Source organism: Epinephelus moara, chromosome 24, assembly GCF_006386435.1.
Source record: "Epinephelus moara isolate mb chromosome 24, YSFRI_EMoa_1.0, whole genome shotgun sequence".
In the NCBI taxonomy this organism is placed as follows: domain Eukaryota; kingdom Metazoa; phylum Chordata; class Actinopteri; order Perciformes; family Serranidae; genus Epinephelus; species Epinephelus moara.
In genome coordinates, this window is record NC_065529.1 from 17,853,803 (window position 1) to 17,880,763 (window position 26,961).

The following is a 26,961-nucleotide window of genomic DNA, read 5'->3' on the forward strand; positions in this document are numbered from 1 at the left end:
GTAACCCATATGATGCAAATAGCAGCTGGCCGCCAGGTATTCTCACATTATTGAATCTAGCCCCTATTCAAAATGGTTTGGACACCCCTGATCAAGGGTCTTTGGGCCCCTATGAGCCTGAGACCCTGGGGAAGTTACCCATATTTTCACATCACATTCAGAATTCTAAGGGAGGGTACAAAATTAGAACTTTTATTAAGCACCCTACTTATTCTGGAAAATTCTTTCATTCACAAATGCAGATGCATGGAGACACAACTTTTGTTAGTGGTTTATAAGAGAGAGCTAGTTTTGTAGTACAAGTCACTGAAGCATATAAAAGAGAAAGGGAAAAAAACTTCTGAATATCATTACTGTAATGACTTAGAACTGTTTGAAGTGACCCCTTAACATCTGCCTTTGCTTTGTCTGTTCTTTTTTTATGTTATGTCTGTTGCCCTTTTTAGGTTCATCCGTTTTATGTGTGCTTCTCCATTCATCGTCTGCACTATTTTGTTATAAATGTTGTAAATAATAATAATAATAATAATAATAATAATAAATATTTAAAAAAGTTACCCATGTTTGCTTGTTGGTAATCCAGCTTTACCTATCTTTGTTGTTAGTTAGGTATGCAGTAAAACCTGCATCACCTTTGTTATCGTATCTGTGTGTGTGTGTGTGTGTGTGTGTGTGTGTGTGTGTGTGTGTGTGTTCCACAGGCGTGCATACACAGTATTCAAGGAGGGTGAGTCTGTGCAGAGCGTTTTGGCGCCACCTACAGGCGCTGTAGAGAAGTGTTTCTTAAGATTCAGCTCCCAGTCTCTTAAATCGTAACAAAAAAGTTTAAACTAAGTTTTTAATTAATTTAATTAGCGTTATTTGCTCAAAGCTTGCATTAAGTGTCAGTCATACTCGCTGCTTTTTGTTAGTCGGATGGGAACTTTCAATAAGCTGGGAACTATTATCGTGTGGCACTACCGTTCCACCCGGACGTGTGAGCAAGTACACAGGTGCCCAGAATCGGTGTCGGCACGCCATTGTGGAAAATAGTTACTTTCACATTACTGACTCCTCGCTGTGAGCTTGTTCACCCAGTTGAGTTATTCCGAGTGAAATAACAAAAGAAGAAACTGACCCACAATGGCTACGGACTCCTGGGCACAGGCGGTGGACGAGCAAGAAGCCGCGGCGGAATCGGTAAACCTCAACTTACGCAACACGAGCTAACGTGTTGTTAGCATGTTTAGAGGATGCTTTGGCCTGTACTGGTTCAGTGTAAACGAAACTTAACTGCTTAGCCTTATTCCTTACAATAGACAGTCTTTATTGACAGCGCTGTGGATAAATTGGCCTCAGCTGACAGTCTGCCTTTGTAACGTTATTAACTTTAAAACGAAACTACCGGGTTGCCGTGGTTTGTCGTGAGAGCTAACTTAACTAGCTGCGTGCTCAATGAGTTACTAGCTTTAGCAGTTAGCCGGTTAGCAATGATGCAAGAGGTTTTAAAATAGCTCTATGGATGAAGAATCGGTCGGGATTTAGCCTCAGCTTGTGTTATCACGAGAAGCACAAACTGGGGCTCGTCTTGACTCACAATGGCAAGCATTATTCTGTTAAACAACTCTGTTTCACTTTATTATGTTTTTCCTTGCAGATCGGTAGTCTACAAATCAAAGACAAACCTGAGGAAAATGGTAAATATGCGCGAGCAAGATTCAGTAGTCAGAAAAACAGTAATCCCAAAAATGTTTTTTTTAATGCAAATACAGGCTAAGTGTCATTTTTATAATTTCAGGCACGGCTGCAAATGCAACAGAGTCCAGCAGTGCAGCTGCAAAGTCAGAAGCTGAGGGAGAAAAGGGCACAGATGACGATGACAAAGGTGGGCAGTTTTTTAGTGACATGCTACAAAAAATATTCATTCTCTGCCGAGGCTGGCTGATACTTTATTGCCTTTCATTGATATGCATGGTTGTGTCTTGAGCTCTAACATTCATCTGCAACACAACCTGTTTTTCCAGAGGACAAAGCGGCGCAGTCGTTATTGAACAAGCTGATCCGGAATAATCTGGTCAATAACACGAATCAAGTAGAAGTCCTTCAGAAAGATCCCAACTCTCCGCTCTACTCTGTCAAGTCTTTTGAGGAGTTGCGGCTGTAAGTGCATCTGTCATTGGTCATTTATTTCTCTTGTTGTCCTACAATATTTTTGGAAACAGATATTAATTATTGATCAGTATCAAGTATCAATGACACATGCATGTGTGTGCAGAAATTAGGTAGAGGAGCCAAAATGTTCCCTTCAGAGCATAATCCATACCTGCTCCAGGAGAGTTCTTCTGTTTGTCTGGTAGATCTTTTAAAGGGGAACTACACCCATTTTTAAAATTCATGTTATTCCTATGGTCAAAGACAGTCCATATCTATCAGCAGAAATGAACAATATTAGTAGATAAGAGCAACTTTTTTCCAAATCCAAAAACTAGAGTGCTGAAACTCAGATTTGTGATGTCATGACATAGGGTATAAAGTCTGGAGCTGCTCTGTGGACAATGAATTGAGAAAAATGGATGACACTGAGAGCAGTCAGGGGATTGTTCTGAGTATATGGGTATATTTTCTGTTTCACAACAAAGAACATTGCATTGCAGTAAAGCTAATCTGGTTATAAGAAAGAAAATAAAACTCTGTGGATCCACAAAATTTGACTCCATTGTCTGTGGAGCAGCTTCAGACTTTGTACCCTGTAACATCACAAGTTTAAGACTTACTTCTCTGGTTTCTGGCTTTGAGAGAGAGTAGCTCGTGTTCGCCATCATTGATTGAGTTTTCCTAGGCCACTGAAATAGCACATTGGAATTCTTCACTTAGGTGGTGTTCCCCTTTAAGACGTGAGCATACCCGCACTGAAATGTGTATACACAAATAAAGCAATGAGATACCTTAGAAAAGATCTGTCTTTCCCAGAGTTGTGACATTTGACTGTTTTCTCCTGCATGCAGCAAACCACAGCTGCTTCAGGGCGTGTACGGCATGGGTTTCAACCGGCCATCCAAAATCCAGGAGACTGCCTTACCTATGATGCTGGCCGAACCGTGAGTATATTTTGCACTGCACATAAATGTTGTGGAGTCTTCTAGCAAAGCATTATGTGTCAAAGGCGCACTGAAATCTTTCACCCTAGTTTCTATACAACTTTGACATTAACTTAATCACACCTCTTTTAAATAACTTAAAAATGTAAGATTAAAATAATAGCCCATGGCACCAGGTACTAATAAAGGGAACCAGTAACTAATGTGCCACCTTTGCCTGCGATCTAATTCTTTGTTGCTTCCAGTCCACAGAATTTGATTGCCCAGTCGCAGTCAGGAACAGGGAAAACAGCTGCCTTTGTCCTGGCCATGCTCAGTCATGTAGATCCCAACAACAGATATCCCCAGGTTGGTTTTTGCTTCTCTCACTGTTTTAGAAGATCTCCAATTGGTATGTGTGACATGCTGTTCAGAGTATCCAAGGACCTCATCCTACCCGTCTTTCACGTTGTTACCCTTGATAACTTGAACTGAATGTTGAAAGCTTTTATGGCTTCCTAAATCCCCTTTTCCCATTTCAATCCTCTCCATCAGTGCCTGTGTGTGTCACCCACGTATGAACTGGCACTTCAGACTGGCAAGGTAATCGAGCAGATGGGCAAACACTATCCTGAGGTCAAATTAGTCTACGCCATCAGAGGAAATAAATGTAAGGCTTCTCTGCTCTCGACAATACTACATCTACACTACAACAGATCATGAAAATATTTTCAAATTACACTCTGTTCATTATTTAAGTAGTTCCTATTGATGAAAGCATAAATGTGGCTGAGAGATGGCTCCTGTGTGTTGATGAGAGCCCGTTTCTTGTAAATGTTTCAGTGCAGCGGGGCATGAAGCTGCAGGAACAGATAGTTATTGGCACACCTGGTACCATGCTGGACTGGTGTGGAAAGTTCAAGTTCATAGACCCCAAGAAGATAAAGGTGTTTGTGCTGGACGAGGCCGACGTCATGATCGCCACACAGGGTCATCAGGACCAGAGCATCCGCATCCAGAGGTCAGAATAAACAGTGTTAGCACACACCAACAGAAGAAGTGCTTGTGTCTAAATCTAAAATAAATAAATGAATAAATCTTGAGTATTTGTATCATGTTCTTAAGGAAGTTCACTTAAATTATGCATCAGTTATCTTGTAAATTGGGTTTTTTCACGCTGAGTTTCTATAATCTCTTTTGACCTTCATCTACCAACCTTTCACTCCTCTTTTCTCTGTCACACAGGATGTTGCCTAAAAACTGCCAGATGCTGCTGTTCTCAGCCACGTTTGAAGAGTCAGTGTGGAACTTTGCCCAGCGTATCGTGCCTGACCCCAACATCATCAAGCTGAAGAGAGAGGAGGAGACGCTAGATACCATCAAACAGTACTATGTGTTGTGCAACAGCAGGGAGGAGAAGTTCCAAGCCCTCTGTAACATCTACGGAGCCATCACCATCGCCCAGGCCATGATCTTCTGCCATGTGAGTTAATTCACTTCACACTCATTCAATTTATATTGTCATACATTATGTGTAGTAAAAACGATGATCCTCACATGGAATCCAGGTGTTTTTTAATATGAATAAAGAAATACAAATTTCCTAAGTTCCTCTTCTGTGATCCTGTCAGCAAACCTGCTGTTGCAGCTGTCGTAAAGCTTTTTCTCTGTGTGTCCATATGTCAGAAAAATAACTTGGCAGCACTAGCTGATTTACTGGATTAGTTTGTTTATTTTACCAACACTTGACTCGCAGGGTTTTGATCATGCCGTGAATCTTCCTGTAAATCACCCAGTCTTGCCAAGTTGCGTTTTCACATTAGGTGCTTTGTGCAACTAGCTTGCAGATGAAGTAATGAGAGCACTTTGCTATGTGTGATTCAGACAAGAAAGACTGCAGGCTGGCTGGCAGGGGAGCTGTCCAGAGAGGGCCACCAGGTGGCACTGCTCAGCGGAGAGATGCAGGTGGAGCAGAGGGCTGCCGTCATTGACCGCTTCAGAGACGGCAAGGAGAAGGTCCTGGTCACCACAAATGTTTGTGCTCGAGGTAAGGACCAAGTGCCATCACAATGGGCAGAATCAACAAGACTTTCTATTAAGCTGTTGCATACACTGAAAAGCCCATTTTCTCCATAATAAATACTATTACTTCAACCTGGTTTGTTGGATATGGGTAAAAACACCCTTTAAATTAATCTTTTCATTTCAAATTTAATATGGTGGAGTAGAGAACCACAACAAAACTATTTAAATTCTTGCACACTGCACTGTTGTGATCCATTTTAACGGGAGCTAAATTTCCTTGAAAAATATAAGAAATATGAAATTAAAAACCTTTTGCAGTGGAATAAAATATGCATTTGTTAGATGCACAACAGTAAAATACAAATATTACAGTATTGCCCATGTACATTGTTTTTCGTTGTTGTGATATTTTACCTTTTCTCCACTTCTCTTACATTCAGGTATCGACGTCGAGCAGGTCTCTGTGGTGATCAACTTTGACTTGCCAGTAGACAAGGACGGTAACCCAGACAACGAGACGTACCTGCACAGAATCGGACGCACAGGTCGATTTGGCAAAAGGGGACTGGCTATCAACATGGTGGACAGCAAGATGAGCATGAACATCCTCAACAGGATCCAGGAGCACTTCAGTAAGTCATCTGACTGTGACCGACAGCCAGTATTTCATCCTATCCGGTTACTCACTCACCAGAGGTCCTCCGATCTTGTTCAGCAGCTGTTACAAACACTTTCTTATGCACACAAACAGTGGGATCACGTTGATTAGTATATTCATTCTGTTTTTGGTGGCGTGTGCTTATGCTTAAAGGAATACTTTGTCCCAAATTACCATTTGTATATCAGTTACTCAACCCACGCTATGTTGATTGCGTAAAAAGAAAAAAAAAATTTCTCTTGTGCCTCCATGGTGACTGAAAAATTCAAAAATTAAGAATTGAGGCAGCGGTAGACGAGCAGCGCCCGAGGTGAAATTACTGTTTAAGTCAAAGGAGTCTGGCTTTGAAGAGAGCTTCGATAATACTTTACGAGTTGTGTGAGATTCTTTAAACAGATGGTTTGATGTCATTTCGCCTTTGTTAAACATGGGCCCTGTAGGCATGTGAGAAAAATAAAGTTATCTTCTTGAATTCAACTTAAAAAAGATTAATTAATCAATATATAAGTGGTCACATGGGGAATGAAGTATTGCTTTTAACAGTTGCTTAAAAAAAACAAACTCCAGTCAGGACATTGGTTGCTTTCAGTAATCAGCCATATATCAACCCTTAAAATGAATCCCACCATTTTCTATGGTTTCTCTCTCTGCAGGCAAGAAAATTGAAAAACTAGACACAGATGATCTGGATGAAATCGAGAAAATCGCCAGCTAAAGAGGACGGTGTTTATCGCATGAAGGATGCCGGCCCGACTCCCCCTCCCCTCTTGGCTCTCTCCAAGGACTGTACGCTCCTACAGTGTTTTATGCTTTTATTTTTTTAGCCGTCGGAGAAAAGAGAAAACAACCACAAACACAACATATGTTTACACGTGGATATGTCTCCTCTCAGACGAGTGTTTTGTAAGTCTCTGGTACATACCCCATTTCACTCTTTGTACTCCTTTGAATAAAGTCTATGAGTTTATCGCTGTGTATCGTGGTGCTGTAAAAGCAGCCGTAGTCGACTCTGTTACTGAACACACTTGGAGTGAAAAACACTTTTTGGTGTTGCCTGTAGTGGTGGCATGATACAAGCTATTCTGTAAAGAAACTCACAAAAAATCCTAATGGAAAAATAACCATTTTATGTGCCACAAAGTTTTTAATTTTAAAAGGAACAAAGTATAATCGAATGTACCTGTATCATGTAGACTATTACAGCATTTATTGTGACGACTAAACCTCAGTACAAAGGGTGAAGTTGGGTATGCTGCTCTGAGTGGTAGTTTAAATCATTAAGATTGTTATTGAGATGGTGATGGTTGGGTTTCAAGGGTCTATGCAAACTTATCAACCTGTGATAGCTATTCTCAAATACTATCAACCTGTATTCACGTGACAAATTAATCCTGAATTAACCTCAGCTTTAGCATCAGGGTGTGTAGTCAAATGCCAAAAAAGGCTGCCTAGAATGATAATACACTACTAACTTCAAGTCATGGACATTTAGATATTTCTGTTTCGCCAGTAATCCATCATCAGCCAACCACACATCTCACTCGCATGTTATTTATATCATTTTAAAAACCATATGGCTGTTATCAGGACAGGCTTGGCGCCACTGTCGAGCATTAATCATTAGTCTTCTTTTTCCTTCATTTGTCTCGTAAAACCTCATTTCAATTCAAATGTGGCCATTATGTGATCAGTTTCCCTTTGTGTCTCACTGTCCCACACAATCTTTTCAATCAGGGTCTCCAGTTTGACTTAAGCTCAGCTACATTCTTCACCTAGACTGTGCTGTTAAGGATTGTGAGTTTTAAAAAAAAAAAAAAAAAAAAAAACTAAACGCAATGCCTTCCTCAAGTGCATTATACTATATACATATTTTGTTTCTAAGACATTGGGCTTAATATTCTGGCTAACACTTGAAATTTTGATTATATATTGAATTATGAGCGTCTTTAGGATGTGTGAATTATCTTGAAACCAAATGCTGAATTGACTTGAGGACCTATGCCAATCAGATTCACTGTGTTGCTCCAACATGGTCGCATGGATAGAAAACATGTACTTGTGTACATATATAAACAATTTTTAGGGTAAATAAATAGTGTGACTGAATTATCGACAGTTTGTCACTTCTAAGAAGTGCAAAAAAAAAAAAACATTCCTCATGAGGTTCAATTTTGACAGACACAGCACTTCGAATACGGTGAGCCTAAACCAGTTAACCTTTCATCAGTGGATGACTGTAGGAAATTATAGAAACAGTGCGATGTCTGGTGTATTTGATCAATGCGCTGGAACATTAAGAGCAGTGATTGGTCAGTCTGAACCTTGTACAAACCTCATCTGGCTCCCACCGGCACTGAGAAGACTGCTGGTGGTGGTCCGGTTTTAATGGACTGTTTACGGACAATTTAGCCAAACTAGAAGCAAGTGAGAGTGCGCTGAAAATCCACGAGAATGCTCCGTGAAGACTTTCGGGTAAAGAACCAATGTATGCAGTTTATTTGGACATTTGGATGTATACATTATCAGTGAGTGTGTGTGTGCACTTTGTTGATCCATATTGTAATACCACTGTACGAGAGCCATGGACACACAAAGCAGTTTTGGCAATAGAACTTAACACTCTTCTCCACATGTTGTATACCTTGTTTGATAATTGTCAGAAGAACCTACCAAAACCCTGTTCATACATGTATACATAGGAGTAATACTGCCTGACTAGGCTTAAAGCAAGTCTGTTGTAACCTGAAGGTCATGTGTAGGCAACGATAGGTTCAAGGTGTGTGGTATTCTGTAGCTGAGCTGCGTTCATGGACACAGTTATGTATTCTTAATATGTTGAATTAAAAGAACATGTAGATGTTCATCTGTATGTAGTCAAATGCTTATTTGTGTAAATGTGGAAAAACATTTGTTAGAAACACCTACAAGGGTCACTGACTCAAAATGAAGCTGTTGTGTTGTAAGTAAAGATAAGAATGTACACTTAAATACAAAACTTTATTACAACCATTGCAAATAGAAGTATGGAAATACAGTTTATCAACATGACTGAATGGCACAATTAATCTTCTGAGTTTGCACTTGAGGACGACGGCTCTTCTGAGGTCTGTTTTGTAAGCTGCAGGTCTGAGGAGGCAAAGAAGAGGTAATAAATTGGAAACATGTTCTGATACAGAAGGTTACACCCCCAAAAAGGACTCACTGTGAGATAATGCAACAAACTGCCTAAGACATCATGTCTGAATTCAATCAACATGTATTCCTCTCACCAGTGGTGCTATTTACCAGTCTAGATTGTAATGGTGTGAGCTGCTGAGTGTTGGAGATATCAGCCGTAGAGATGTCTGCCTTCTCTTCAATATAATGCAACTAGATGGCACTCAGCTTGTGATGCTCAGAGCACCCAAATAAACAAAAAAACTCAACAGCAATGTCTCTTTCCAGAAATCATGACCCAGTTACTCAAGATAATTCAGACCTTGTTGTGAGCAGTTTCATGTAGGAACTATTTTCCTTCTTTAGAACTACACCCATCAACTGAATCACTGCGCAGAAGGAGGTGTGCATCTACTCATGGACAAAAGGTTCATGCTCCTGACGGCACGAGTTGTAAACATAAACAACATGGCATCCTCTTCAGCTGAGATGTAACGTCGGCTAGCTCAGTGGTGCTCGGTGAGTAGGTGCACACTTCCTTCTACATGATGATACGGTTGGTGGCTGTAGATGGTAGAAAGAAAATAGTTCCCAAATGAAACTGCTCATAAATGAGTCTGTGGATTACCCTGGTCATTTTTTCTGGAAAGAGACATTGCTGTTCGGTGTTTCAAATGTATTTTTTGGCGCTTTTCACAAAGTGCTCACACTTAATCTAGATTGATAAACAGCACTACAGGTAAGAATGGAAATATGTAGTGTTCGTTTTAGGGTGAACTGTCCCTTTAATAGAGTTATAAGGAGGCTGTACAAAACAATTGACATTTGGAGCAAATCAAGCAATTGAGCACATATTTTGATTTATAATAGACCGATTTAGAATATGATACAGTAACAAATTTGATATGCAATCAGTTTCAGCCTTCTCACCTGTCTCTTTGTATTCCACCCTGGTGAGGAAGAGGCCATAGGCCGGAGCAGCCATGTCTTTTGGGTAGGCAAGAGTGTCCCGAGCCTCCAGTAACTCCTTTAGCTGGGGAACTGAGAGCTTCCCCTGGCCCACAGCCACCACGGCCCCTGTCATCCTTCGCACCTGGAACACAGGGCCAAAACAAACCTTTTTTATATCAATATTACTAAAAATATCACAAAAATAACTGCTGTCATCTCAGACATGTTAACAGTCCCTTCATGCTGAGTGAACATTATTTATAATCCATATTTCCCAGTCATCACCAGCAGATGGAGCTACTTACTTACAATGAACTGCAACACATTATGGATTTTGAGGACAATAAGAGGAGCAAACCTGCTTATAGAGAAAAGATCTGCCTTTAAATGTCAGCTCCCAGAATGGTATCTCTCTGGAAGACAAAAAAAAACCCAAATGTTAAATCTACACAAATGTGTGAACAACATATATACACACAATGCACCAGGGCTTTCAGACACATTCCCACCACTTCTCATTGAACGTTACAATGATAACATCAAGTCCTGAAGGCATGACAAACTTGGCATCACTGACTGAATGTGCCATACTAAAGAAAGGTTAAATATTGCTGAAGGGGTTAAAGTGTCATTTCAGAAGCAAAACAGTGTTTTGAATGGTTGTCAGATGTAATACAGCATGACTCAGTCACACAGGGAGGACTGTATGGGAGAGATTTAGATCTTTATGACACCTATTGAGCACATTACAAATAAAAACATGTCATGGGAATAACCATGTTATGAGATAAGAGCCTTTTTAAATCGAAATGAATAATTCACTCTCAGGTCTGTTACGTGTTAAGACACGTTTCTCCTCTTTCTCTCTTTTGTTGGATATTTTCAATGCTTCCCCCGCTGTGTGAACAGAGTTGGAGGCTAATGTGACATTCATGCTCACGCCAAACATCAGATAGAGCTGGGGACTCTCCTCATGCACAGATTTGTTTAAATGTCACACGCTGAATACGCCACTGCAGCTTAGGTCCAACAGGATTACGTGTAATGCCATAAAAAATACAAATGTGCGTCTTTTGCAATTTGACATTCATATTTCTTGTTTGTTGTTTGAATATTTGAGTCACAGCAGCCTGTTCACCCCCAAACTGACTGAGTGACTTTTTATTTTGGGAGGGAAAGAGTGAAGTGAGCAAACAAGCACATGGGAGGAATTGGGTCAAATGCAAATTTGACTCAGCGCTTGCCGTCTGATTACATTTGACATGTAAGGAGTGCAGAGACAGATTTTATACAGCACGGCTGTTAGCTCATGGACTCTGGTGATGGATAGTATCTTCACGTGAAGAAACGAAGGCTGCGTCTCATGCTGCACAGTCACACGTGCATCTGTGATAAAAGCAAGGCCCCCCATTTAGACACACAGGACTATTTTGATTTTCCTCTTTTTGACAAGCTAACTGAAATAAAGCTAAAGGATTGATCAATTAGTTTATTGACAGACAATTATTTTTAGCTATTTGACAATTAATGAATTGTTTAAGTAATTTATTAATCAAGAGACTGATCAAGAGGTATATCCAACTTGCTTTGTCTAGAGATCACTTTTGCGAAACGACATTAGACCAGGGGCCAGCTGCAACAACTTGCATAGGTCAGGAGCACACAGGGGCGTTTCTAGGATGTGAGGACATTTGGGGCTTAGCTCGGACCTGTGTAGTTATAGTTTACTAATGTATGTAAAACTTGCCACAGTGTGAACAGTGGTAACATAAGCTTCAGAACCAGCCACAAGTTCAGCCCTGAGCAAGTGACCATCCACTATTGACCAGTCAATCACTGTGTTTCCAGCTCCACCTTTTAGTACGGGATCTGTGTGCTAGGCTCCCAAACAGAGGGATGATGAAAAATGGGGACAGTAAGTAACGGTTCTAATAGCATTATACTACCGTTCTAATGTGTACAGAACTGAACTGAACTGGACTGCTTGGTGGAAATGAGGCTAAAGTTGAGTATTACCGGTCTACAGCCATGCTAACAGCTCTGAGAGACAGTACTTAGGCACAGTGGTGCTTAAAGCTAAATGCTAACATCTGCATGCTAACATGCTCAAAATGACAATGCTAACAAATAAATAGAAATAATAAGAGGAAGACAAAAATGGAAGTATGAATAATCAATTAATTAATAGCAAAGCATATGACAAGCATATGCCTGCGACTTGGTGAGGCTGCATTACAGTGGTGCTTTGAGCTATGCAAACAGCTAACAAATGCTAACATGCAAAAATGCCGATGCTGATGTAAAGCAGGTATAATGTGGCCTGTTAAATTGCTAACATTTGTTTATTAGCACTTAACCCAAAGTAGGCTTACTTTTTGGTTACGGGGCCCATAAAGTCCCATAGGGTAATATATTTTATTTTCTCCTTCACAAAAGTTATTATCTTGTGGAAACTCAAGATAGTGGGCAAATTAAAAATATCGTCATTCAAGACTTTAGGGGCTCTTTACCAACCTCCAGGAATAGTGCCGAGCTTTGAAGGCAATTGTACATAGTGACCAAATACAGAACAACAAAGTGTGGGTTCGTCAATCGATGCCATAGGGCCCCAAAATACTTTTTCCTCATAGACTTACATTGTAAAAGAGACACCTGAAAGTCAGTGGATACATTTTAAGAATGTCACAGCCCTTGCGAAATGACTCGTTTCACAATCTGAATTTGATCCATTCAGTGCAATTACAAATTCTGAAAAATCTGAACAAATTATAGTAAAGGTACACAATTAAATTAATTAAGTAAGAGGAGCTCTAAGCACGGAGATAGTCCCTTGTCCAACAGAGGTCTCTAATGTGCTTGCCCTATAGGCCCCACGATGGGGAAGATCCGGGTAATGTCATACCGCAGAAATTGAGCTTTTTTGGCTTCATGCGCCACCAAGCAACATATTAAGCATGAACTGTTCTCTGCCTCCAACACTGTAAACATCCATGCTGCGCACTAACCAAAGTACCGGACAAATTAAGATTTTGACCTGTTGATGGTGCTGGTTAAAGGGTCATCAGGGTGATTACAATTCATTCTATGAGGGGCATGATGTCCATACCAAATTTCATGGCAATTCATCAAATAGCTGTTGAAATATTTCACATAAGATCACAAATCTCATAGAAGAATAAGACGGGAAGTCAGGGGATCACGACAGTCAATACGATTCACCCGCAGGGGACCACAAATATCTATATCAAAAGTTAGTGACAATCTGTCTGAAAGTTACTGATTAATTTCATTCAGGACCAGACTGGTGAAGTCACAATGCTAGCATGGCTTTATTAAATGCAGAGTAAACAATTTGAAGACATCATCTTGGGCTCTCAAGCACTGCGATGGGCATTTTTCACTCTTACAGCATTTTTATCGAATAAATAATAAATCCATTCATTAGAAAAATAAAATAAAATAAAATAAATAAATTAAATTAACTGATTGTGGAAAAAAAATGAAAAGTTGCAGCCTTAGAAAGAAAGATGTTCATAGAGGAAAGGTGTTTAGTGTTCAGTGTTGGATGAAGTGCAAGGTGAGTTTGGAATAACGTGATAAACTATTCCCTGTAATACAAGTACAAATATTTGTATAACTTTGAATGCGACCTAAACATTACTCCACATTTTGTACTTATCACTAGGCTGAGTGTTTTTTTCAGTTAGCACCAGATAAAATGTACAATAAATCCCAATGAGAAGTGAACACACAAAATTCCGAAATGGAGTATGTTTCACTTATTTATGACAATGACATCTGAAATTATCCCATTTTTTCCATGTCTAGCAGAGACCACAGAAATCAGCTCCACATACCACAGCTTCTTGTTTTAGGATTAAAAATTTACTTCAACCTTTTGCTTTTCAACAATCCACCACTGGGTGTCTTCTCATTTTATCACTGGTACTGAGAATAGAAACCCTCATCAAAAAATAAACACACAGCTGAACTGCAGGGTTTCATTCATGGTAATTCTGAGGAGAATAAAAGAGGGAAAAGACTTTAGTTTGGTGAAAATGCAGTCATGGAGACAGATCTGTGACCCTGATGCTCACAGCTTGTTAATGCACCCTGTGCGTGGGGGTTAAGGGAGTATGTGACATTTACTCTGAGAACTGCTAACAGTCTGCCCATGCCCATATTGTGCACCATATTTCCAGGGCAAATAATTAATGCCCATGGAAGTGGTATTTGGCATGCAGAGTGACCCCTGTGGACGTGTAATCTACCAAAGCCCACATGTCTCTCTCTCTCTTATGTTGGATCCCCATTGTCTGAAATACCTACATGACATACACTCACACACACATGTACAGCACATAAACTCAAAACATTTCTACCTGTATAATCTAACATGCATCACAGCTTATTGTCCTACAGCAGTAAGCAGTGCTTCCAATGATGCACCTTTTGTTGCACTAAATGAACTATAGTTTTTTCCACATTTGGAAAAGATTAGTTTTGGGTCCAGATCACAGCCTGCTTGACCTGCATTTCACCTAAATATAACATCAAACACATCATGGAGTCTGACTGAAGCTTGAAAGGGAAATTTTCAAAGCTGTACATGCAATGCTGGCTGAGTGGAGTGACTGTAAATGATTCAAAACTTTGGCCAACATCTTAAGCATCGGTTGATGCAAGATTGAGAAACACGATTGATCTTCTTGGAAGTGAAAAAGCATTCATGCATCATTTCTTTATTTTCTTGGCATTTTTCTCCAATTCGGAATAAGCTGTGTTACAGTTAACTCTACTGCTGGCCTGGGGAGGCTGCAGAAAGCCATGTGCTATCTCTGTGACAGCCTGATGCTTCTTTTCACCTGCCAGCAATGAGCTGTCCTGGGAGGGCACATTGGACTCAGAGGTTCATGCTATCCTGCCACATTTCACCTTGATTTCCTCAACTAATTTTCGGCAAGACAGCAAATTAAAGGAACAGTGTGTAAAATTTAGGGGGATTTTCTCATGGTTAGAATTCCGTCAGTGTTCAGGAGGTTTATACTGTGAGCCGAATTATCCTATTCCTCTCCAAAACAAACTATCCTGGTGATTTAAACTGGCAAAAACACAAAATAAAGCAGTTTCATGTTAAAAACGTTTTTTACGACACTCTTGTTGCAAAAGGGCTGCTAACTACGATGGCAGACGCGAAATCCAAAAACTCGAACAGCCTTATGTAGAGCCAGACAAGGACCCACTCCCTGTGTAGATATAAACAGCTCATTCTAAGGTAACAAAAACTAAGTGATTTTTATTTTCAGGTAATTATACACCCAAGAGTAGGGCTGGGCGATATGGCCTAAAAAAAACAATCTCCGATTTTTTCACAAAAAATCTGATTCACGATTTAAATCGATTTTTTTCCCTCCTAGTTAAAAAATATATATATTTGCGGCCTGGTAGCACATACCTGCCCCAGGAAGAAAGTGAGGCATGTGCTCTGTTGTTTACATCGACCAGCCACAGTGAAGAAGCCTACGCAGTTCTGCATGCTGTTTTTGAGTTATTTCCCTCTATGTAAAAGTCAGACACTGATGCGAGAGGCTGTGCATCATCCCTGCAGTGCTGAAAACAAAGTGCCGTTCTTTAACGCAGATGAAGTCCCGTTGTTTATGTGTTGTTGCCACAACGAGCTAACACAAGCTAAAGGAGCTAATGGTCCTCGGATGTCCCTTTACTACGGTTCGGGGGTCTGCCAGCTTGGCATTGGTAACACTTATTCATCTTATTTACACAACAGCATGTCATTTATGTCCCTACACGGTGCACGTCTAAAATCCTCCTCTGCTCTCTGTGTCGCACGGCGGAGTTCGGCCCTGATGCGCACACACACACAGACACAGACACAGGTGTGCACACAAAAGCGCTGAAGAACTCGTTCCCTTTCTTGAGGAGGAGTTCTTCCCCGCTCGCTGCCATGTTTGTGTATCAAGTGCGCGGGGGGGAGGGGTGAGCCCACTCTGAACTACCGGAGCCCAGCGTGGAGCGGCGGTGGCGGATTTTAAATAGAAACTCGATTTTCATTAAAACAAATCGGCCCAAACTGCAAATTCAAATTAATCGATAAAATCGATTTATCGCCCAGCCCTACCGAAGAGGCCATCCTTATTATGTTATATTCCATTTCTGCTAATACATCCCCCTAAATCCTACACACTGGGCCTTTAAACTAACTGAACTAATTTATATTTTATATTAAAAATAAATAAAATGTGTAATGTAAAATAGGTTGCTCACAGTGACTAATCCACACTGAATAATCACCTAACTCAGCAGTTCATAGCAGCTAGCTAAACATAGTGTTTTAGCTCATTGTTTTGGGTTAAAAGCCTGCTGGTAAATATAGCAGAGCATTTAGTAGTAAAAGAGACAGATATTTTCCCTCAGGAGTTGGTGGAGAAGAAAAAAAGAAGAACCAAAAGAAGAGTGGATGTTGGAATTATATTCATTATGTGGACACAAACACAACTCCACATGAATGAATGTACATGTCTAAGTAAATAAGCAACTGTTTGCTAAAGTGTTTACGATAATGTCTTCATAATTAGTGGCTGATGTGAAATACTGTTATGTGTGGTGTGTTTTCATGCTTTTTTTTTTATGGTGTACGCTTTTAATTTTTCTGGACTGTTATTGTAAGGCAGCAATACTTGCACCTCCTGAGTCCAAGACAAATTTCCCTGCTGGGACCATAAGTTAAATCGTGTTATATGGCATGGTATCATATCGTATCGCATCATATCACATCGTATTGCACTGCATTGCATCACATTGCACATCATATCACATCGTATCGAATCGCATCGTATTGTATCGTATTCTTTTGTACATCTTTATAAGGCAAAAAGGTGACAATGTTGCATTTACATCTTCTTTCTCTGCCCCCAAGTGGCCAAAAAAAGTAATCCAGCTTCAAGGGGACACCATACATCAGGAATACTCAAGTTGCTTTGCCGAGGGGCCACTTTTACAAAATGACAGGCATTTAGGGGCCAGTTTCTAGAAATTCGGGGCTTAGGATCTTCCCCTTCCACTCTTTTTTATAAACAAGCTCAATTTGAATGCTTTTTTTAAAGCACTCTGAAACAAAGTACAAAACAATCCCAGTGGGAATCAGTTTATTTCTATTGTGAATTATAAAAAAGGTCTGGAGGCCACCTGGCACCTGACTGCAGGCCAGATTTGGCCCCCCATAAGTTTAGTATCACTGCCCTACATCAGTGCATTTTTGTTTACTTGACCTTTGTGCCGACTGCTAGTAGCCAATGTGATCAGTCTGCCTGAATGTAAACCGCCTACCTGTGGTAGTGTGCCTGTGCGAAGGAGCCTCCTGGCTGTATGCTGGCCACAGTCAGCGTCTTCACAGGATTTACGAAAGGCATGTCATTGTTGACGGCCCTGAAGGTGCTGAAGTCCTGAGTCCCGACCAGCAAGGCGATCGCCTCCTGCATGGCTCCCACATCCAGCTCCCTGATTAAAGACAGAGACAGGAGACATTTTTCTTTAATAAGCGTTAGTAAAAAATGCTAGATTTCCTGTGGCACAGGCAGCTGAGGTCATCAGACATCTTAAATCAACTTTTGCAGGCTCTTTGCGATAATGCAACTTGACCCGAAAGTGACCTGCCTGAGCAGCGAGGTCAAGCAGCTGGGAAGTGGTGTACACATTAAAGAAGACAGGTTTTCAGGCCTCCGTGTTCCTTCTTTCAGAAGTAGAATAATTTATTGGTTGACTTATATAATGTGAACTTTTCTGACGCAGAAAGCCACGTGGGAGAGCAGAGCATGTCGACAACTGGCTCATTTGAGGGAGAGTCTGCGAGTGGGCTCGGTGCTCAGACTCTCTACAGTCTCATGCCTCCGTCACTGCTTAAATATGATCTGACAGAGAGCGAGAGAGAAGGGGAGAGATACAGCAAGCGGGGAAATGGAGGTGTGTGCTGAGTGACTCACTAATTAAAATCTTAATGCACCAATTTCAAAATCCTGAACATGAGAGTCATGAATGAAGATGTGGTGGAGTGCTGCAAAAAATGATGGCTGGTTTATTCTTATGCTAAGTGTCCTTTTTTTAAGAAACACTCAAACCATCTCAGATCAAGTCAGTCTATAATTCATCCTTTCATTATTTAGTGCTAAAACTTTCAAGGGAAAGTTGGAAAATGGCACACAGTTAAGTGAAAAGTAATTCTTGTCTGGCAACATAGGATTCAAATATTCAAGATTCAATATTTATTTATTTAGTACTTTGGTTTATGTCCAAATACCTATGAAACTAATAGCCTTCCTGAGCATCATCAGCTGCACTTTGTGTTTAGTGCTAATTACCAAATGTTAGCAGGCTAACACAGTTCACTAAGTTGGTGAACATGGTAAACACTATACCTGCTAAAAATGATCAAGTTAGAATTTGTAAGCAAAGGTCCAGTGTTTAGGATTTAGGGGCATCTATTGGCAGAGATGGTATATAATATTCAAAACTATATTTTCATTAGTTTATAATCAGCTGAAAATAAGAATCATTGTGTTTTCCTTACCTTAGAATGAGCCATTTATATCTACATATGGAGTGGCTCCTTGTACATAGTCCGCCATGTTGTTTCTACAGTAGCCCAGAACAGACAAACCAAACACTGGCTCTAGATAGGATCATTTGGGTTTTCGCATTTTTGCATCGGCCACCATAGTTCTCCTACACGCTTGGCACACAGGAGACGTTTAAGTTCTGCAACCTCAGCATTAGACGCAACTACATGAGACCTTTAATCTGCAAAACTTTTGATATGCAATTAAAAATTTAAGTCAGTTATCAGGCAACACTGTCAAAAGCCGCATCTTCAAGGTGTGATTTTATGCTGCCTTGCTGTTGTGTGTAAAAAATTTGATCACTGAATAGGGGGACAGAGGTGTCTCACCCTTAAGGCAGCATTGAAGGTGGTAGCAGTGCCAAAATTATGTCTGTATAAACAGGACAGCAAGCAGGACATCATGGATGATCATGGATGAGACGAGTATGACGTTTTGACGACGTGTTACACAGAGATTTAAAGAGTAGCTAGTAGCAGTTAGCAGCTCACTCAAAGAAGAAAAAGCTGCTGAAAATTTTTCACAAATTGGAAAAACTGCTGCATTTCTCTTTGTTATATCACTTTAATGTTCAAATTAATAATATCCTGGGGTTTTGGAGTGTCAGTCAGAGAAAACCAGCAATTTCCTCAGGCTTTGGGATAATGAGAGAATTTTTTGTTTTACTATTTTTTTTTTTGTCATTTTATAAATCAAATAATTAATCCAAAAATCTGGCAGAGTTCTCATTTTTAAAAACTTGATGTGATTTTAATTCCCCAAGAAAAAAGTTTCTGCTGTAATATGATCACTGAATTTCAAAACAAGAAGAGATTCTTTACCTTGTTGATTTTAAGACTAAATTGAACATTAACATGAACAGTGGACATTTTTATTTTTTGCAGCGGGGGAGATGGGAGGGTGGTGTGATGACGAGGGAGAGGCAGATCAAAGAGAGAGCGGAGAGAGGCTGCTGAGGCAGAGACGCTCAGGGGTGGAAGGATGTGTAGTGGAGAGAAGGAGAAGGGTGGGAGAGAGTGAGAGAGAAAAAACACAGTCAGGGTAATGTGCGTGGGTGTTGTTCTGCATGCATATAAGCCCGCAGCTTATCTTGCCCTACTTTTCCCCCAAAAAAAAAGTGAGGAGAGAAGAGCAGACAAATGCTCATATGTACGCTCACTGAAATGTGTTTCTTCACGCTCCCTCCTTCCAATCACAGCTAGGAGAACATTGTCTCAGCCATGCAGCCCTCACCATTTCATCAGTTTCTTTCTCTCTTTCTGTGCTCTGTCCATCTTTGTTCTGTCCATGTCTTTTCTCACCCTCCTTCTCCTTTGTTTGTTTTTGGAATGTCAGCTCAGATAATTTGCAGTTCCGGCGTGGCACGTGTGGATTATTCATGTGTTTAACGTGCCATTGTTTCTGCAAGGCTTGGCATGAGCTTATTGAGGGTGTGTCTGCGTGCGTGCGTGCGTGCGTGCGTGCGTGCGTGCGTGCGTGCGTGCATGCGTGCGTGTGTGTCTGGACCTACTTGTTAGATTGTGTCTGAGCCATAGACTGTATGGTCTGAGCTCTATTTTTTTCTTAAAAGGAAATCATCAAACACAAGGATGAAGGATGAAAAGACAGACGAGTGAATGAAGGAGAGGAGTGGTAAAAAGGGGGGTTAACTCACGTGTTGCTGAGCTTCCAGCACAGACTGTATTCTGTGAGGGGAAGCGGAGAGCTGTGGGTGATTCCCAGGGCGATGCGGTAGACGTAAGTCCGAGACTGGGCACGATAACGGGCATGGAAGTTATCAGGCACGCGGTGGGCATGGGTGATCCTGGTAGAGTGACAAAAGAGCAGTTGCATTGAAAGGTAACATCCATACAGACTGGAAATTTGAGCTCTAATGGATGTCTGACATCATGAATGTGCAGCCAAAAAAATCACAGAAAATTATATTAAACATTTAAATTCTGGTGGATATTTAGATAAAAAGTAAACAACCAGTGTTTCATTCCTCCCTCAGACTGAAGCAGTCTCCAGACACAGATGGTGTTAATTCTCTCATTTTGTACTGCCAGAAAGAAAAACTGTGCATGAGCCATTGTCCAAAATGCCAGCATTGCAGCTTTTTACACAAAAGCATACTCGTTGTTGGAGTCCTAAAAGGGCTGCCAAGAACCCCAAAGAGCCAAGTGCTTATGCTCACACAGTTAGCATCACAACAGAGCTCTCTGATGTGAGTCCAGCAGGGGCACACTTCCTGTGTATCTGTGCACAGAGAAGCACTCAGGCAGGGATAGATCATGTCACAACTCTAATGCACTCAGACAAAATTTCCTCTTATGATTAAATCAATCCGTGTGGATCAATTTGTGAGCGTGTGTGACATCTTGAGACTGAGTATGTAACTGGCATCTCTTTCAGAGCTGTGCACATGTAATTGAATCCACTTACTGAAACAATGAACCCCATTGTGTTGTTTAATAAATCTACAAAGATTTATAAAGAATTTGACGGAAAAAGGTTTGAACATATTTGGCTGTGTTGCTAACTTTTCCAGCTGCTTAAGCTCTTGTGATAACCCAGTGTAAGTGCTTGAGTGAGAGTTGTCTTCATGACTGGTGCTACAGCAGCTTTAATGGACATCTATTTCTAATCGCGGGGGGGCTGGAGCCTATCCCAGCTGACATTGGGCGAGAGGCAGGGTACACCCTGGACAGGTCACCAGACTATCGCAGGGCTGACACATAGAGACAGACAACCATTCACGCTCAAATTCACACCTACGGACAATTTAGAGTTATCAATTAACCTAATCCCCAATCTGCATGTCTTTGGACTGTGGGAGGAAGCCGGAGTGCCCGGAGAGAACCCACGCTGACACGGGGAGAACATGCAAACTCTGCACAGAGGGGTTCCCACACCTGGGATTGAACCGGGAACCCTCTTGCTGTGAGGCGACAGTGCTAACCACCACACCACCTTTGCCCAAATTTAGAGCTTAAAAGGAGCTGTATGTGACATTCAGAATCAGACCACATCTATGATTCAGATTCTGGGCTTGGATTGTCTGCGCACAGCTCTCAACATGTGGTGGCTAGAAGCCAACAGTGCTAACAGTGCAAACAGTGTTAACAACAGCAACAGTGCTGACAGAGCGAACAGTGTTAACATGAGGAGGACTGGAGGGTTGGTGCAAGGCTTCTACGACAAAACTGTCCCATCACCATAGGTCGGGTCCACAGACTGTAAAAATAATGGACATAGCTACCGTAACGTCACTCATTGGTTTATGGACTCTCGTTTTGAAGCCCAGAGCTTGGTATTTCGGCCGTTGCCATCTTGGTTTTTTGGTGCCAGAAGTGACCATATTTGGGCGGGAGGCTGGCGCTATGAAGGAGTGAGGGGTTGATCTGACTGAGAAGCTGAGGAGACTATCTACAGACAGGCTGTCACTCAAAGCAGCCAGGCCTTTATTCATGTTCTGCAGGGATTGACTGGCTTTTGGAGCCAGCCTCAAGTGGCTTCATTTTTCAGCCCCAGAGGTTGCTGCTTAGTCAGGACGGCGTCATCAGTGGTAGCCGCCATGTGAGCGCAGTGCAGAGTGGCAGAGATTAGCTAGTCAGTGGGATACACACACAAGGACTCACATGCATGTGTGGCCAGACCGTCCACAATAACACTGGACAGAGAAGCTCAGGTTACCACACACCCACACACACACACACACACACACACACACACACACACACACACAGAGGTAGCATGACATTATTCTCTGGTCAGGACACCATTACTCCACTATATCTTTACATAGCTAATAGTGGTTTGTTGCTATATTTCCTAAATGAGCATAAATATTTTTAATGGCTGTTTTTTATTATTATTCATGCGTTCATGGCCGATAAAGAAATTAAGACTCAACGCTCCCACCCTTCAGTGAGGCAGAGATACTGTGTACCGTACAGTGACAAGTGGGGAATCTTTACTGCTTACATCTCTAAACTCAAAGAACAAAGAGCTGCAGCCATCTGCGCCAGTGTGAGTGGCCGCACAGACCACACTAACACCCTGTAGTGTTTGTCTGCACATGCCTGTTCCTGTACACAGAGTATGCATTCATGCATGTGTGTGTGTGTTGTTTGTTAGAGAAAGTGGGAGGTGACAGGGGGTTGGTGCATGTTAGCATGTATGAGTATATGGAACAATGGGAGCAATGGTCAAATATACACATCCCATGTAGTGTGCAGAGGCATCTCCTTTTCTGTGCACTGCAGTGCACGTACAGTCTGCATATGTGTGCGTGTGTGCCAGTGCACAGTCTGAGAAACTAGGTTACGTTTCCAGGGGAGGAGATTGGGTGCGACACGTGGCAGAGGAAACCCTTGCGTCTGCCTTCAGCGCCTGCTCCGATATGAAGTGACAGCCTTTTGCCTGGCCCCCAAAACCACACACACACACACACACACACACACATCAAATTTTTATAAGCAGTGTACAAAGCATGGCCTCACACATTTGGGAACTGGGGCATTGTTTGGCATGGCACCATTTTGCTACTCAGCAGTTTCCCCTTATGGGAAAAGGGCTGTTCATTTTAGGCTAATTGAGGCCCTTTTTTTTTCGTGGCAGCACAGAAGACAAGTGAACACCGACCGGAGAGGGTTTTTTTTTTTTTTACAGTGTGAAAGTCTGTGTTTAAATCTAGTTTTGGCACTCTATCTCAGGAGGCAGCAGACCAAAGCTAGAAGCCGGGAGCCATATTCATATTGTTGCTCTAACAAAAACTCTTTTTGGTCATCTCCTCCAGCCAAGTGAGATGTGAAAAGAAGTTTCAGGGTGCCAGATCTGACAATGTGTTTTTTACAGACCAAGGATGAAAACTTGTATCCAATCTGAACATAGGGGAGTGTGTATGAACAGTACTAGTGGTTGAATATTTTGGCACTGTGTATATAAGGTACTGTGAAGGCCATAAATAATTCTGTTTTATAAAGCTACGGAGAACAAAAAGTGTGTCTATGGTGTATATTTCTCAGCGGGTTTCACATTCTAATCAACACCGTAATTTCCATTTAGCTTGAAGATTGAAGAGTGTATCCGTGTGTGTGTGTGTGTGTGTGTGTTGTATTAATGGATGCTATAGACCAAAAAGCAGAGCAGGGATAATCCTTTCTAACCTTCTCTCTGCAGGTTTAGGGATTAGCAGGATGCTGGGAGCTTCCCTTTCCTCCCTCCTCTCTCCTTTCTCCCAAATGGCTCGTTCTGTTTCACACTCTCACTCCTCCGTCTTAATTCAGTGTGTGCCAACATCTGTTAAGTGCTCTTACTTTGTCTTCCCCTCCTCCTTTATCCCTCACTATCTGTACCTCTAGCTCTCCCTCTCGCTCCTTTGTCCTTCCCTGTTTGCATGTATTTTCTATGCTTCTCTCTGGAACAGAAAAGCTGCTGTCTAAATCTCACAAAGTATCATAGTGGTCTAAAGCAAAGTAGTCATAAGAAAGTGACTATGGCTTTGAATAATGCAATGATGTTGTAATGAATGGATTAAAAAAAGGTGAAGAAATGCACTGTGGGAAAAGAACCAGGATTTGAAATACTTCCACACAACTCATGCTGCTCTTTTCTTTTAAATGATCAACAGATGCACTGCTGGAATGTCACCAAATCTATGTATATGCTAACCTTCGTATGATAATGGGATGATTTATGGTAAATGACAGAGGATTGGTATGTCATGTCACCATATGCAAAGGTCACTATGGTTATTCCCTCATTTACTGGCAATGGCTAACACACAATGGTCTGCATCGGACATGTTTTACATAAAGAAAAATATGGAAAACTCTGCAGACCGAAATGGTGCATCAGTTACAAATATAGGACGACATGAGACCAAAGAGTTCTGGGGATAGAACTCGCAGAGATTTTCAGGGGAGATGTGTCCAAGTTGTACAATTTGCAGATTTAACCCCTGTCTGAGGAGACTGCATCAACTCGTGAATATTTAAAATGTCACACTCATATAAGGAGTCCAGACTCACCTGATTTTCTCCTCTTTGAGATGGTAATTAAGATAATCAACCAGATGGTCTTCAGGGAATGGTGGCTTATCGTTCTTGCGTTGGAGGTCAAAGTGGGCGGAGTTAGAAAGGGCGTGGACACCTCTGTCTGTCCTGCTGGAGATCGACAGGGACACTGGGTTGAGCGGCCTCAGCCTCCTTATAGCATCCTGTATACAAGACAAAAAGAGAGTCACTCATGTCTTACTACAACTATTCTGATAAGTTACATGGACACAGAGAAAAAAGGAATATAAAGTAGAGCTGGACACAACAGTGCAACACGAACAGAAAGTCTGTCATCTTCTTTGCTGTGATATGTTTCCTTGTGAGTGTGTGCACTTTTTTTCCCCAATATACTTGTGGCCCCGTTCCTGCCCCTGAAATACAGTATTAGACAGCAGAGAGTCGACAGACAATGAGGGAGAAGAGTGATGGAGAATGACACGTGACAGGGATCACCAACATGCAGACTGATGAGCTGAATAATCTGCTGCATAGAAACACAATGCAATTCAATAGCATCTCAAACTGCAGCCTCCAAATTTAGCATACAGTTGTATCAACGCCTCTCTGAAACAATTTCAACAAAAACTGAACATTATAACCTTTGTGAAGGAAGGATTTATTGCTGGACAGTTGTATTAGATGAATAACTGAATATCTTTTTTATTTCGGTTTCATACAACTGGAGAAACAAATATTATTCCACACAAATTTTCTCACACTCAATAACCTAAGTGAAAGTTACACAGCATTTGACACAGTGGCTATTGCACAACCTTTGTGAATGTTGTGTTTTTATCCATATGATTAATGGTCTTCAGCTAATGTTACAATGTAAACCAAATAATACTCAGCTCATAACTGCATTGTTTTCTGAAACATGTATTGGAGGACAAAACAACATGGTGATATCAGTAAAACTTACCTCCAAGTGTTCCTGGACCCCTGTGCTTCTTGGCTGGGGCACCTTCACTGCACCACTGCAGATATAATAATCAATAGTAAGTAAATAAATAGACAACACACCTTCAGGCTGTAACCAGACACCCTGCAGTATAACCTACCTGTATTTTGTTCCTATGTATTGAAAAAAGATGAGATAACGTGCCCTGTTGTGCATGGTCTCTCCAAATGGCTCTGACACCTCCTGATCACACTGTTCGCCTTTAAAATGAATCGTTACATTAAAATTTTTTTTTTTTTTCTTTTAGGGGGCTTTGACATAAACACCGGGTCAGTGGTTACTGATGGGGACTGTCATTGAGGACTCTTACAAACCCCCCTGGTGAAGCACTCGTGTTTGGGCGACAGCAGAGACAGTAAACTGAAGGTCGACACGAGCCGTATTTCCATGTGGTTACAGTTTTGTAGTCCGGAAGCACATTAGAGACCACAGCTGCAGCTAATGTATGCTATTAGAAAAGCAGGTTAGTCCATCACTTTAATTAGTGTTTTTCTCTTGATAACAACTCAATAAAACAACTTAAACATGAGCACTGTGTCAAATACAAACGCTGTGATATTCTATATTTCCCACGAGACACTCGGACATCCCGCCTGGGCATCTCTGTTCGGTCACGCGCTGCCGGTACAACATACCTTCTGCACGCGCACACTCACACATGTGACATCTGCATGTATTATAAATTAAGCGCACACGTAAACATTAATTTATAGTTTAAGGCGAAACGTTTTCTTCTTGGTGTCTGACAGGACTCTGTAGCCCTGTCCGTCCCTTTTTGATTGCGTCATAATCCACAGAGCGGGTGTATGTCGTCGTCGACCAGCCGCAAAGCCTTCTGCCTTGAAACTCATTGAGAACAGAGACTGTGTAAGGTAGTGGAGATGAGTACGCTGAGAGTGGAGTGAAGAGAGTCAACACGGGCAACGTGGCCTGTTTAAGATCATTGGTTGAGAATTATTAAAGGTAAAGAAAGAAAACATTTTTATGACATTTAGCCTATCTTTTTCTATGAAAATATTAGCTTGATAATTACACTCAATTGCTCTTTGGTTTCACGTCACTAATCCTATTGCAAAATTTATCGCCAGTAATCTGAGATTCAAGTCTGATTTCCTCCATTAAAGTAGGCCTAAAGAAAATAACAACAACAACAACAACAACAACAACAACAATAATAATAATAATAATAATAAGAAGAAGAAGAAGAAGAAGAATGATAATTGAATAATCAGAGATTCAACCAGAACTCTCTTTTTTTTCATAAAGCTCTATAGGCTACTACATTTTAGACACTCAAAATGCAAAATGTTAAGTGTCAGATGTGTTTTGTTGACCTGCAAAATGTTTTTGATTCAGGGCTATTTTATGGGCAAATTGTTTTTATTTGTTCTACTCATGCCCATGCGCAGCAATCCAAATCACAATCAAAACAACTCTAATACATATTTCATGACCATAAAGTAGGGAGAAGAAAACAATGTTA

General features: G+C 41.1%; 2 protein-coding genes across 2 annotated transcripts; one reads left to right on the forward strand and one right to left on the reverse strand.

Annotated features, from left to right (window-relative positions):
- Positions 1-969: 969 nt before the first annotated feature.
- LOC126386308 (ATP-dependent RNA helicase DDX19B) lies at positions 970-7,526 on the forward strand. The gene is made up of 12 exons (XM_050038564.1): positions 970-1,179; positions 1,637-1,676; positions 1,778-1,864; positions 2,004-2,139; positions 2,985-3,077; positions 3,323-3,425; positions 3,612-3,726; positions 3,900-4,077; positions 4,302-4,539; positions 4,941-5,103; positions 5,522-5,713; positions 6,393-7,526. The coding sequence occupies exons 1-12, from the start codon at positions 1,123-1,125 to the stop codon at positions 6,452-6,454; spliced, it is 1,464 nt and encodes a 487-aa protein (XP_049894521.1). The 5' UTR covers positions 970-1,122; the 3' UTR covers positions 6,455-7,526.
- Positions 7,527-8,718: 1,192 nt separating this feature from the next.
- Positions 8,719-26,286, reverse strand: pusl1 (pseudouridine synthase like 1). The gene is made up of 9 exons (XM_050038565.1): positions 25,793-26,286; positions 25,579-25,678; positions 25,440-25,494; positions 24,491-24,678; positions 20,131-20,280; positions 17,191-17,361; positions 10,205-10,259; positions 9,826-9,988; positions 8,719-8,865 (listed from the first exon to the last, which is right to left on the reverse strand). The coding sequence occupies exons 2-9, from the start codon at positions 25,632-25,634 to the stop codon at positions 8,801-8,803; spliced, it is 903 nt and encodes a 300-aa protein (XP_049894522.1). The 5' UTR covers positions 25,635-25,678; positions 25,793-26,286; the 3' UTR covers positions 8,719-8,800.
- Positions 26,287-26,961: the final 675 nt, after the last annotated feature.

Bases quoted from the DNA above. Each gene is read 5' to 3' on its own strand.
- LOC126386308 (XM_050038564.1), top strand. From the start codon at position 1,123: ATGGCTACGGACTCCTGGGCACAGGCGGTGGACGAGCAAGAAGCCGCG. The intron at 5,104-5,521 runs GTAAGGACCAAG...TCTTACATTCAG, and splicing joins CACAAATGTTTGTGCTCGAG to GTATCGACGTCGAGCAGGTC. The intron at 5,714-6,392 runs GTAAGTCATCTG...CTCTCTCTGCAG, and splicing joins CAGGATCCAGGAGCACTTCA to GCAAGAAAATTGAAAAACTA.
- pusl1 (XM_050038565.1), bottom strand. From the start codon at position 25,634: ATGCACAACAGGGCACGTTATCTCATCTTTTTTCAATACATAGGAACA. The intron at 24,679-25,439 runs GTAAGTTTTACT...TCTTGTATACAG, and splicing joins GGGTCCAGGAACACTTGGAG to GATGCTATAAGGAGGCTGAG. The intron at 17,362-20,130 runs GTGAGTTAACCC...GTCTTTAATCAG, and splicing joins TGCTGGAAGCTCAGCAACAC to GGAGCTGGATGTGGGAGCCA.